Below are 14,434 nucleotides of genomic sequence, written 5' to 3' on the forward strand. Positions count from 1 at the left end.
ATATATCAATATATTCAATCTGTTAGCCATGATAGTTTTCTCAGTAAACAGATAGGTTGAGCCAAACAGAAAGCTTGCGCCGGCGTACGTTTGGATTGTGAAACCTTCATCAGGGCTAACAGATTGAATATATTGATATATTTATTCCTTGTTATGGTGGGTACACTATCACTCACCTGAGCAGTTCACAGCGAGCACGGTCACTGGTATCACGCTTATTGGTGGTCCCACTATCATTGGTGGTGGGTCCTCCTCGTCACCATTAACCCCATCATCATCCTCACTGTCTCCTATATAGCAAGAGAAGAGATGTGATTACATGATTTGCAAATGACTAAATTTTGCTCTGGATAAGTGATCTTTAAATATGTTTAGGCTGTGCCTTCCCTGGAATAGAACCTAATGGATCACCCCGTCCAACCCCTTCCGTAAAACACAAAAGGACGTTTTTCATTTTCTCACAAAAAGAGATGTAATGAATGTAAACCAAATCTAACGCCGAGGTTGTGCATATTCATTTAATGAATGCAAAATAATGAAATGCATCTGCAGAATTGGACAAAATTGGCAATTTCGCATTTAATAAATTTCCAGGGACAGATTTACAAGCCCCTTGCGCCTCTTTTACGCTGCCGTTGCGTCACTTTTGTGATGCAGCGGCGGCGCAAAGCCACCGCCAGCTGCGGGGTATTTACAATGTGACTCATCTGGGAGATGCGTCACGTTGTAAAGCCATGCACCACATGTAGGCGTTCCGGCGCAGGAGAGGGTGTTCCAGCGCAGGAACGCCTCCTAAAAGTGGCTGAATGAAAGCTACAAGATTTCACTCAGCCACTTTTGAGGCCATGCTGCGTCAAAACCCTGCGCCTGCTTGAAGCAGGCGTAAGGATTGACGCAGCATTTTAAGGATAGGGCAACGCTGAGCTTTGCTGGAGATGCGTCACGCTTGCGACACAACTGCAGCAAAGCGTCGCCTTTACGGCAGCAGATGCGTCACGCATCTGTCCATTTTTGCCCCATGGTGCGCCGCATTGTAAATGCGACGCATCCATGGTGGCGGAGCCGTGACGCACAATAACTGGCGCATCCCTGCTGATATGCAGGGATGCGCCAGTTATTGTAATTCTTCCCCACAAAATGTATCAGTATAGCCCAACTTTACCTTGGCTAAAGGTTTTCCTGCAAAATAAGCTTTTGTTTCAAAATGTTCCTGTAAGAGGCTTGATTTGTGAGAACATGTTCAGACTCCAAAACATGTATGTGAAAATAATGCACGCAGAACAATGATCTGTGCCCTTTCTTTCAACCAATTTACTGGTATTTTCTTTTTTTTAATCTTTGCAAACTTTATTTCGTTTGATACGTTTGGAAGACAAACTTCATAAAGTTATAGGTTTAAAATCTAGCAATTTAGTATGCCTCTGCTCTATTTCTCCTCAAAACAAACTGGTTTCATAAAAAGTGCTGAGTAGACAGATTTCCAAATGCTTTTGGGCATTACCTATCAAAACAATTTAGCCAAAAATGAAGTTCAATGGTGATTCAATTATGATTTTTATTTCAGCTCAATAAGTACAATATGTAAAATCAAACATTTTGATTAAGTCTACAGCAATCCTGCTAAAAAAACGCCTTATCCCTACAGGAATGAATATTCATGAAAGAATTATGATAGAAAAATTATCTCAATGGTACTTGTTTAATCGAAATAAATATATAAAATTCAACACAATGTTTCCACAAGCCATGCATTTCTACTATCAGTTGGTGGTTCACATACCCAACATTTTATTAAAAAAACAAATGTTCAATGTCTGATCTTCTAGATCCTCAGACTGGGAGCAAGCATTCCGTTTTACCTGGTAGAATCGCCAAATATAACTTCTAAAGCAAATTTGCCAAAATCTTTAGTGTTGTGAGTACTGTGTTGTGCATCGCACACATTGAACACTACTGCTTCCAATTCAACATGCGAAGAGAGTTCAATGCAACTCACCCGAGCCTGGACTGGTCTCTTCGATGGGATTTGAGGTGGGGTCAAAATACTCCGAGCTAGACCTGGTCTCATCGTTGGGATCAGAAGCCTCCTCTGGTTCCTCACTGATCTCGCAGTCCGTCAAGCTGGACTCATTTCCACGGCAATGGAAGCTTATCCGTGGATCTTCTTCCACCTCCTCAAAGTAAGTCCCCACTGAGTCGCCGCAGTGTAGCTGGCGGCATGCCACATCGGCCGTGTTGTCATCCCAATCCGTTGTGTTTCTCACAGGCCGCCATTGGCCGCCGAAGGTCGAGACTTTCAGCTGGCCGGAGCAGGAGCCACCTTTTAGTTGTAGGTCCACGTGTCCTGTGGATTCCATCCCAAACAACCAGAGACCAAAAATGAGCAAAGTTCAGAATTACTAGAGCTGAGGAATGGACTTTTATACTTTGAACCAGACTGTCCCAAAGTACTCGAAGAGTGGTTTTACCCACCCCTACACACCAGGAACTGCATGCATCAGTGTTATGGAGGTGAGGTCTGGGTCTAGTGTAAATTCGTGCAACTTTCTCGAAACACCCTCCCACGATCAAACATCACTTAGGAGTGCTCACCCTCACGTGCACATTCCACAATTGCACACCCATATGAGTCTGGCTCAATGTAATGCCCTAGGCGTCCTTGGAGCACTGTGCGGGAGCCGGTAGCTTCGGTACGCCATGTTTATCCAGTCACTGTGGGACAAAACTGATTAATGGTTACTTTTTGGATGTCTTCAAAGGGGTTTATGCAGGCGCGGACGGCACAGGTAAGAGTGGTGGGGCGGGGTAGGGTGGGGGGAAAGTCAATAGACAACGGGATAGGTAAAATTAATTAAAAAAATAAAACCACTTACCTTGCGCTCGCTGCATCGCCAAGTCGGCGATGTGGCAAGCGCATAGTAAGTTGTTTAGTTGATTTTTTAAATTTAATTATACCTATCCCTTCCTCTCTCAACTCACATGCCCACCCCGCCCTGCGCACAACAAAAGGCTAACTTCCTGCCTTGTTGTATTTACCAGGTGCAGAATGTGCCCAGATACAGAGTTTTGGACCTCAGAATGATCTATAAAGCATTAATAGGATATATTTATCCTTGTTCTCATGTGCTCAAACTTATTTTTTGAGCTATCTGCACCACCCCCTCCTAATTGTCAACATCAATTACCCGGTGAGTTCCAGGGGGCAAACACCTACTGGGTGAAGTGAGAGCCCGACTTGGAATCTTGATTAGAGTACAAACTTCAATCAATCCGTACTTGTAAAGCGCAGCTTATTACCCATGAAGGTTTCCAGGCGCTGGGCTGGCGGGTTTAGTCGAAGAACCAAGTCTAAAGTTTGTACCCCAATTGGGACAAGCATTCTGGATGGGAGCCTAGCTAATAACATAGATGATATGTCTCTTTCTCCACCAGATAACAAACCCTAGAGCCAACTAAAGGCAGATTTGGGATCAGACGCAGACAAAAAGAATCCCTTTGTTATAAGTAATGTGATTCAGTACAGTGGAGTTTTGAAATAGCCGTACAGTCCCCCAGGGCCGGACTTAACTTTTTACAGTTTCCCTCTACTTTACCATAAGGAGGTCTCTGCCCTGGTTGCGGAGGTCGCCGCCATAAAATGTTGTCGTAAAATTACTACTAGTAACTTTATGGTCGTCTTTTACATCTATACAGACTCTACCTACTAACCTGAAGGGGTGGAGGTATGTAAGTCAATGGCCCCCATGCATCAACAATGCCATTTGTGATTCATTATTAGCGAAAAATAAGGATTCGCTAATAAGGAATTGTAAAAGGCTATACATGAAGAAATCGCTAAAAAAATAGAGATTTCTTAAAATTCCTTAATTGCTACTCGCAAATTGCGAATCGTAATTAAGGAAGACCTCCCTATTCATTTCTATGGGCCTAGAGGCCCATAGGAATGAATGGGAAGACATTCTCAATTTGCGATTCTCAATTAGAGAATCGCCAATTGAGAATGCATTTTCAAGGGTGCCAGGGTATCAAAAGTACACCCTGTTGCACCCCTGAAATCTGCCTATAAGTACATGTTGCACACACACATGCCCCAAGGGCATGTGTGTGTAAAAAATGGACCTTTGAAAAATACACTTTAGTGCATTTTCAAAGTTTTTGCAAATTACCATGAAGGTCAACTTCATGGTAATTTGCTCCCCCTATTAGCGAAATCGCAATTTTTTTTAGTTTGATGCATTGCATTTGAGGAATCTCAATTTGAGATTCCTTAAATGCAATCGCAATTTAAGTACTCGCAATTTTGTGATTTCTTAAATTGCGAAAAGTACAAAAATTATGATGCATCCCAAATGATGAAATTGCATTAGCAAACGGGCGAAATTTGCGATTCGCACCCTTTGCAAATGCAATTTTCAATGATGCATGTGCCCCAATCTTTTTGTACTAACTTTACAAGTGGAAATGGCGAATAGCCAAAAATTGTAAAATTACTACAAAGTGTCAAAGTAAATTTACACAGGTAGGTTTACTTATGTGTAAATTTACCTTTGTGATTAGGTCTCAATGAACTTAAATGAGCTCAATATTGAAAGGAGGGATTCTGAAGGAAGATCTCTGCCTGGATGTATGCTCTCTGTGTTAGGAAGCACAATGGTATGGAGCACTATGTCAGAATTTGTGTGTATTGTATTTATTTCTTTGTATACCACTTAGACCTGATGCTTTCGAGACATTGTTTGCTATTGATATGTTTTATTTCACTAATGTGGGTTCTGGAATATTATACTTAAATCAGGTTCCTGGGGGGTTTACATGAGGGCTTGGTTCTTACAGGAGTTTCCTGAGTGTTGTCAAGTTTATTTCTTTCATTAGGTGTTGGGCTAGTGATTTATGTTCAGACTAAGAAATCCCCTCTCTCTCCCAATTTTTGCTTTGGTGTCGAACCTAGGTGGTGTGCTGGGATATGCTGGTTGAGGTTTTCCAAACGTTGGATGAGACTGTGTTGTAGACGTCTTGTACATGAGTATATTGACTCAAGGGCTCGACCCTGGATCCTACCTTCAGCTCTTGGAATTAATAGAGGTTGGAAGAAATTTGAACCTTCAGAGAGTATCCTGTGTGACTGCTCTTACTACTGCACAGTGGGATTTCTAGGCCTGAAGGAGAAACACTAGACAACAGAAGATTTGGAATTGACTCCTTTTCATGAATGAACGATGGGCCTGATTCACAGAACTAATCCGAGACAAAATCCTAAACTTACTACTTTTGGTTAAACTTACTACTTTTGGTATTCACAGAAGGCACTTAGTAGTAGTAAACTAACCTTACTACTACTAAATGTCTTCTGTGAATACCAAAAGTAGTAAGTGCCTTCTGTGAATACTAAAAGTAGTAAGTGCCTTCTGTGAATACTAAAAGTAGTAAGTGCCTTCTGTGAATACTAAAAGTAGTAAGTGGATTCTGTGAATACCAAAAGTAGTAAGTGAATTCTGTGAATACCAAAAGTAGTAAGTGCCTTCTTTGAATACCAAAAGTAGTAAGTGCCTTCTGTGAATACCAAAAGTAGTAAGTGCATTCAGTGAATACCAAAAGTAGTACGTTTAGGATTTTGTCTCAGATTAGTTCTGTGAATCAAGTCCCTTATGATTATTTTAGGACCAATATGAACGTGTCTATCACCACATTAAGGGGAAGTTAATTTTATTTCTGTCAGTCTCTGTCAGAGCAATACGCACATTCTGAAGAGAGCGAGACTGAAACCACTTCACAGGAGAGGAACATTTGTAAGGATTGGGCTTTTGGTAAGAAAGGCCAATTCATTAGTGGCTACTGTCTCTGCTTGTTCTGTAGCCCATTGGATCCCTAATTTCACTGACTAGTAGGTGGCAGCAGGGTTATGAATTTAAACTCAGAATATAATGTTTCTCAAATCCATGAGAGACCTCAGAGGCAGTGAGACATGCTAAGAAGAGTGTTAGACTTGGGAATAAGGTGGCGACAAACTATATTGAAAGACCTCCACTTTGCTTGAACATGGTTCTAACACAGAATCTGCTCACGCAGGAGCACCTGCACACACACACACACACACTGTTAAGAAGAAGTAGATTTTGCACTTACTTTGACAAACTACACCTTTGTCCATAGTATGTGTGCAGCCCTGGGTCTGAAAGGAATGGTTACACTCCCACAGGAATCTCTCAGAATTCTGACACGCCACATTGGTGAACCAGATGGTGTCCACTCCTTCTCCAAAGATTGACACCGACTGAGCAGACCTTCCGTCGTCCCCGCACCCCAACTCTTTGCAGACGGTTGTGGAACTTTCCTCATCCCAGCCATTCTGGCAGACAGTTCCCCACTTTCCTAGGTACTGGACTTCCAGGCGCCCAGCGCACCGGCTGCTGCCGTCCACCAACTTCAAAGCCAGGCCCTCTGTGCAACCAGAAATGGAAACATAAAAGTTACAAGGGGTGGAATATGGCACATAGCTAAGGGACAGGGACAAAGAAAAAGAGCTTGGTCCCAGCCAAATCCCCATAAAAAGCATGGTCATCTTGGGTTGACCCCAAAAATTGCAGTTCTTTGTCAACCAAGGCTGATAAGATATTTTTGTGTGTCTGTAGGGATCTCTAAACTTTGAAAAATAATAGTTATAAGAAAAAATATGATTAAAACCCAAATAAAGAAAAGACGTTTGATTGGTATACCAGCAATAGCTCTGCGCCCCTTGAAGGCTACAAACCCTGCAGCTTCAAAAACACATCAGAAAATCCTCGTCTCTCTCCATTCTATTGGCACCTTTATGAGAGGCACAGTAGTTTTCTCCAAGGTTTTACCAATTGGTCTGATTGAGAAAGATCCCTACTGTGGAGAACTAGGATTACAGGTATGAACCATTACCTTCTCGGTCGAGGAGCCTTACCCAAATCATAGCCATCGGGGCAAAATAACATGCAGGTCCCCAACAGAGAGGAGAGAGATGCTGAAAAGGGAAAAATCTAAGGGGCCGATTCAAAGAACTAATCTGAGATAAAATCCTAAACGTACTACTTTTGGTATTCACAGAAGGCATTTATAGTAGTAAAGTTAGGACTCCTAACTTTACTACTACTAAACTGAGATAAAATCCTAAACGTATTACTTTTGGTATTCACAGAAGGCATTTAGTAGTAGTAAAGTTAGGAGTCCTAACTTTACTACTACTAAATGACTTTTGTGAATACCGAAAGTCGTAAAGTTAGGATATTGTCTCAGTTTAGTAGTAGTAAAGTTAGAAGTCCTAACTTTACTACTACTAAATGACTTTTGTGAATACCGAAAGTCGTATTGTTAGGATATTGTCTCAGTTTAGTAGTAGTAAAGTTAGAAGTCCTAACTTTACTACTATTAAATGCCTTCTGTGAATACCAAAAGTAGTATGTTTAGGATTTTTATCTCAGATTAGTTCTGTGAATCGGCCCCTAAGAGAACAGACTGTTGAGCGAAGTCCGCCTTACCTGAACACCTGCCTTGGCACCAGAGATTGTGCAGAAGTGTTTGGAGTAGGTACACAGACTGCCACATAATAGTAAAGGAAATTTCACAAGTGTAAATGTTCTCTAACAGTAAATGCTTGTCAATCTGAAGAATGGACTCTAGGTTTCTTACTTCTCATGGCTTGGTAGCGTTTCAACAATGACTATAGTTTGTTCAAGTAAATTAGCCCTGAGCTCAGAGTTGGGTGCAACACAAAATGGTGTTTTGAATGTCACTTGTTTTGCGTTGTTCAGATGATACTGTAGCCCCTGCTTAGCATCAAAGGTACCCAGACACTGTTCTAGTTGGGCTGTGTCATGATCAAAAACAGCTGGCAACCTTACCTCTTCCATTACTCATGCACTACTATAGAGAAAAGTATTGGCAAAGACAATAGGTCTTGCCTATGCAAGAAGTGTTGGATTTGCAAATGTGTTTCAATCAATCAATCGGTTTTCAGCCATGTTGTACACCAGCGTCACTGCTGTTCAGTCTGGCTAGACGGTAGTGGTGTCGAGGAGAATGGTGTGGCGTGGAGTGTCATATAGAGGAGTGACTTAGAGTGGGTAAGAGAAGAGTGTCGTAGAGTGGAGTGGCATAGAGTGGAGAAGAGTGTCGTAGAGTGGAGTGGCATAGAGTGGTGTGGAGTGGCGTAGAGTGAAGTGGGTGGTTGTGGAGTGGCGTAGAGTGCAGAGGAGAGTCATGCAGTGTCATAGTGTGGAGTGCCATAGGGTGTCATAGAGTAGATTGTTGTGGAGTTAAGTGGAGTGGTGTAGAGTAGAGTGGAGTGGTTAGAGTACAGTGAAGTGATGTATAGTGGAGTGTTGTGGAGGTGCATAGAATGGTCTATAGTAGGGTGGCATAGAGTGGAATAGAGTGGTGTAGAATGGCGTGTCGTAGACAGGAGTGGAGGGGAATAAAGCGCAAGGGCATAAAGTGTAGGGGCGTAGAGGGGCATAGAGTGTCCAAGAGTTTCATGGCGTAGAGTGGAGTAGAGTGCCATAGAGTGTCAAAGAGTAGAGTGAAGTACAGTAGAATGGAGTAGGATAGCGTGGAGTGTCATAGAGTGGAATGTCGTAAAAAAGGAGCAGTGTGGTCTAGAGTGAAGGGGCATAGAGTGAAGTAATGTTGAGTGTAGTGGGATAGAGTGGAGTGTCGTACAATGGAATCTCATATAGTGAAAAAGAGTGGCCTAGAATGGCGTAAAGTGGAGCAGCCTAGAGTGGAATAGAGTGGCATAGAGGGGAGTGAGTGAAGTAAAGTAGTGTGGCATAGAGAGGAGAGGAGTAGAGTGGAGTGGCATAGAGCACAGTGGAGTGTAATGGCTGAGTTGAGCAAAACGGTACAAAAGGGGGTGGTGATGGACGGAGCATCTGAATCAATCAAACACTCACACCCAGTCAAAAGATCTTGGTTTAATCCATCAACGTTCTTTAGCCCACTCTGCCACCCCAGTTCAGACATGGCTATATGCAAATCAGTCTGATCCTGTGCCTCATGGGAACAGTCCAGCCCGAACTGCCAAGCCATGTCTTCCCTGGACCGGAAACAAGCTTCCGAGGACCGGTTTCTGGCATTCCAGCCGTCTTCAGCCCGGCTTGCTTGATTCCAGTGGCAAAGTGAGCAAGGGACTCACGTCTGAGCATACTCTCCCACACTTATGGCGGCCAAAAGCGGTACAAAAGGGGGTGGTGATGGACGGAGCATCTGAATCAATCAAACACGCACACCTAGTCAAAAGATCTGGGTTTAATCCATCACCGTTCTTACCGTTCTCAACGCGGTCGTTGTAACGACCACGTTGTAACAACTTGCGGGGTGAGGGAAAGCGGGAAAAGGAAGCATATTCTGCCAGGATACCAGGGTATGCTGAAACCCAGATATGGGCTATGGTGTCTGGGGGGGGACAAGCCAGGATGCCAACGTATGACGATTTTGTAATTCATGATCCACTTATAGGACTGCTAGAGAGCAACTAGGCATAGGACTGTTGAGTTGAAGGTCTGTCAGAGTGGGCACAGTGTGAGAATGAAAGGCAGGCGGAAGGCTTCTGTTGTGGCCCATGTGCATGCTGCCTGGGATGCTTTGCTTCAGATGGAAGGATGAGACAAGATGCCAGTATGGGCTTCTTGGGTGGAAGGCAGATGAAGGCAGTGTTCAAGGGTGGTCTGGTGAGATTGGGGTAGGAGCCAGGTATTCTAATGTTCAGATAGGCCTGGGCCTGAGAATCTTGCCCCAAAGAGATCTGTAGCTAAATCCACTCCCATTGAATGACTCTGACCTCTATATAAGTGCACAACTCTGCTGTAACAGATTGCATCTTTTAAAGCATACAAACTATGCAGAATTAATGGTTGTCAATACATTTAAGTGGTACAAAAATTACACAAACCACAAATATTGGCTGCAAAATTTACATTTTTCGTCTCACAAATTTTTCCATCTCAGCCATAATATTCTGGAGAGTCATAATAATTTTGATACTTAAGGTAGTTGGCTGTTATGGGCCAATATTGGTTACTTTTTAATTGGCTGTGTTTTTTTCAATGAAAAAGCTAGCTACATTGGTGCCCGCATAAGGGTCAAAGTACAGGGTTGAGAGACTTTTGGGCATATTTACAAAGGGATTGAGCCACAGAAATGCCACTTTTACCAATGTTCCTGTGGCGCTATGCGCTGCTCCATATTTACAAAGTGGCGTTAAGCCGCCTTTTGTGGCTTTTCTCCAGTTTGTAAATACAGCGCCTTTCATGCAGTTTTCTGCGTGGAAGGGGCGTGCAATGGGTGTTGCTGTCGGCGTTCCACCACAACACCCATTGCTTTTTGACGCTGCCCCAGACTTACACTTAAAACTATGCAATAGCAGGAGTAAAAATGGCGCAAAGAGGAGAAATAATTTTATTTCTCTTCATTTTTGGTTTTTCTATGTGTGCTGCATTTAAGGTGTCCCTTCCTGCACATAAACAATCATTAAATATATGGATGATTTGCTACTTCTATGTGTGCAGCAGAACGCAGCACACGTAGACGTAACGCATTGCCATTACTGATTGTTTATGTGCAGGAAGGGGCACCTTCCTGCACACAATCAATCCCTGCCATGCAGGCACCCTTGCACTATGGCGCAAGGGTGTCTGTGTTGGCGCTAAGTAGCTATTTTAGCACCAGTGCTAGGAAAACACAGGGGTACGCCATATTATTTTAAATATGGCGCATCCCTGCGTTTTGAAAATGGCAGCGCTGCAAATTCTGCCACAGCTCCGTGCTCTGCCATTTCCCTGTAAATATGCCTCCTAATGCATAGGGAGGGCAAGAAGGCATGCGCTTGCACTTTCAATGTTTAGTTTGTGCTGGTGGTTGCAGGAGGATGGCACTGGCGCTCATTTGTATGGCCCAAGACTTATTTGTTATCATTAGACTTTGAGCCACATAAAGAAAGAACTAGAGAGAGAGAAAGGAGGATCAAAAGAAAGTTAGGAAAAAAGTGACAAAGAGTGAAAATGCATGGATCAACCTGCAAGGTTCGGATGAAGAGACAGGAAGAGGAGGGTCATGGAAGAAAGAGACAAGGGGCCTGATTCACATAGGGACTTACGACTCGTGAAGTTACGAGTACGGAGTTTCCGCATTCGTGGCGGAATCTCCGCACTGAGCCCTTCAGTGCGGAGGATTCACCTCGAGTGTGGAGATTCCGGCACGAGTGCGGAGTCTCCACACTCGCAACCTTACGAGTCCTAAGTCCCTATGTGAATCGAGCCCATGGTGTTGAGTCAAGTCTAGGTAGCCTCTGTATTTAGCAACCCAGCCATGAGGCCCCACCACAGCGGGCTTCTTTAGGGCCCAAACACTTTTTTAACTAATCATTGGGCTCTTCTTCTGCAATTATGAGTTAAGAGACTTAATGCTACTGGTTGCCCACTTGAAACAACTTCAAGAGCTGAGTAAACAGAAGGACCACTTACTTGAACAAGCCATGTGGACTTCCTTCCCGGTGCAGTCATCGAAGTTTCTGCTGAAGCCGCACTGCCACAGAAACCCTTCCGACCCCAAGCAATCAACGCTGCTCATGGCAAAGAGCTGGCTGGATGACCTCCCGTGATTGGCCTGTCCGAAGAAGCCAAACTCTCCGCAGCCTGTTTCTCGGCATACCACCCTGGCATTGCGGCTCCAGTCGCCGGCTCCCCGGTGGCACACTTTCCTCCGGGCACCCTCGTGAAAGACTTCCACGACCCCAGCGCAGTCATCGCTAAGCCTCACTGTCACATTCCCTGCAGGAGGAGCATCAGAATCAAGCATTTCTTGCGTAGCACCACATCCAAGAATCTAAGCACTCGCACAGAAATTGAGCAGGATAAGAGGATTGAGACGCAGAAGGTCCTTACTAGCCCTAACCGTCGGAAGATCCCAGTCTCACATGTAAATATAGGTAAGGAGTGTCATAGCTTCCAGGCATGAAATCCAAAAAGCCTACCCCCAGGTTCAGCTCAGTGTACTCAGGGTCAGATGGATCCATTGCAGCCATTTCTATACCTTGTGCTAGGGCTCCTTCTTTACTTTACTTGCACAACCACAACTCTCTGTTTATGCTTGATCTGGCGGGAGTCTACAAAATAGCTGCTACCCCAGTCCCCAGTTCTGTGGTTCTGTGGCTCTGTCGTCCCCTCTCTGCGACAGCATGCAGTAAATTGTTTATTGAAACTCCAGGACAATGTCCCTGCTGGAAGGGAATCATTTGATAACCTTGCACACATCCTCTCGGTGCACTCTTGATGCATCCCTACCTTCTTCATTTATCACATGCCTTTATCAGTTTTCATAGGATCCCCATCTCGGATCAACATCCATGCATTGCATACGTCCAGAAAGAGGCCTTAGAACTGGTGTTCAAGCACTTGTACTCGCACACCTGGATGGTTGCAATGCCCTAGTCTATGGTCTTCCAGACTCCACTCTGGCACCTCTTAGGGGCGACCTGCATGCTGCAGCAAATCTCATCCAATGCCAGTAGAAATATGATCACATCACCCCCAACCTGCTGGAACTTGATTGGCCACCCTCACCACTCTGCACCATCTTCAGAACCAGCTGCATCAATTACAAAGCCATCACAACCATCGCCACTGTTTATCTTGCAGACAAGCTCACCATCTCTGGTGGTAATCGGCACACCCACAGCCAGACTGCAGATTAAGAAGCGTTAAAAAAAACCATGACAACAGGCCTTTTACATCTACGGACCCAGGATCTGGAACAACATCCCGTATCCATCACCACTGCCACAACGCTACTGCAACTTAGGAACGAGTTGAAGACTCAGCTCTTTAAAGAACACTACATCACAATGCATTAACCGTCCACAACTCATCTTCCTCTCCTATTACTCACCAAATTGAAGCTTACCTTTGACCATACACAGAGCTCCACTGCCTTTTGGCAAGGTTTGAGATGTAGAAATACCATATACATACGAACAACATCCACCCATGCCAGCCTCGCTACCAGCCTACATGAGTCCTCCCTTGATCCAGTATCAAAGCCGGAATCAGAGCCCTCAATGCACCTCTACACTCTGCATTAACAGCCTGAGTGCTGCTGGGCTCCTGCTCTCAATGTGGCCTTTAACTCCTATTAGCAGATGCATGCAAGTTACAAGATTTTCAAAAATTTCACGAGAATACCGTGGCTCGCAAGTTTTCACCTGAACATTTTATCTGTTCAAAGTAAGCAAAATATTTAATAAGAAAACCCTAAAACATGCAGGAGTCTGTGTGAAAACATACATTTTTGCATACTATTCACCATTCCAGGGTCAAAGGTTCGAGTGGCCCGGTAAAGGTGCGGTAATACCAAACGGTATGAGTAGTACTTAACTTGTAAAAAAGATTAATGCCAGGGCCCAAAGTTTTGTTCAGAGGCTGGCACAGATGGCAATATCGAATGTCGGGGTGCCCAATGCTAAGGCGACACAGTGTGGATTCTACCTCATTCCTCTTTAATCCACCACCGCTCCCTGCCTCTTCACCTCACTCTTGTGGATTCTTTTTCACCCCAGCTTTCTCTTTGTCATTGTTTTACATCTTTCTCTTCCTCCTTCTTTCCCTTCTGTGTTTTTCTCTCTCTTGCTCTGGATCAAAGTTTGTTGCGAAACAAAAGTGCCTGTCTTCAAAAAATGGCTGCCGGTGAGCCCCAATTGCAACCACTGGTTCATATACATTACCATGCCACACACTCCCACATCTATAAGTCCAGTCCCTTCCTCACAATGCTACACATTACTTAATGTGGCTTCCATCTGATGGGTCCCTATGGCACCAATTCTTGTGGCCTGAAAAGTGGCGCACAGGGCCGGCTTCAGTGCTGCTGGCGCCTGGTGCAACCATCTTTTTTTGTAACTCCCTCTGCTCACTTACACCCTCTGACAGTGCCCCTCATCTCTCCATAACGGCACCCTCTCATGAATTGCATATGTTTTATAGCGCTACTCATACCGGTGTAGGGTGTCAGAGCACTTTACATGCATTATAAAGCGAGAATGAATCACGTGTGCATTAAAAAATCTATAGGAATAGTCGCATAAGACAACGAGGATTACAAGGTGTAGGGATCACCTGTCATCAATACTAGCAGGCAGTATATTTTCAGTGTTTGTTTTGGAGGAGCACAAACTCAGTATTTAAAATATACCATCATGGTGTGGGTTGTCTTTACTAATAAGAGTGTATTTCTACCCAAACAAATCCTTTTTAGTGACATTAGGAATAAATAATGATATACTGGGGAAAAACATTGTTCTAACCTATACTATGAGGTTTGCATGTAGCTATTGGATGAAAGTTCATAAGTCACTGAGCTGTACTAGAAGTATTGTAACTTATGAACTGCAAGTAACAATGTGGCCTAACGGCTAGAGCGG

General features: G+C 44.0%; 1 protein-coding gene across 1 annotated transcript in view; it reads right to left on the reverse strand.

Annotated features, from left to right (window-relative positions):
- LOC147684422 (scavenger receptor cysteine-rich type 1 protein M130-like) overlaps positions 1–14,434 on the reverse strand; it is a 156,783-nt gene that overhangs the window by 101,058 nt on the left and 41,291 nt on the right. The window contains exons 5-8 of the mRNA XM_086940349.1: positions 11,484–11,789; positions 6,124–6,438; positions 1,997–2,344; positions 177–290 (exon numbers count right to left, since the gene is read on the reverse strand). Coding sequence (XP_086796475.1) covers positions 177–290; positions 1,997–2,344; positions 6,124–6,438; positions 11,484–11,789 — 1,083 coding nt within the window. The remainder of the gene's footprint in view (positions 1–176; positions 291–1,996; positions 2,345–6,123; positions 6,439–11,483; positions 11,790–14,434) is intronic.

The sequence above is a fragment of the Lissotriton vulgaris genome, chromosome 10 (genome assembly GCF_964263255.1).
Source record: "Lissotriton vulgaris chromosome 10, aLisVul1.2, whole genome shotgun sequence".
Taxonomy (NCBI): Eukaryota; Metazoa; Chordata; class Amphibia; order Caudata; family Salamandridae; genus Lissotriton; species Lissotriton vulgaris.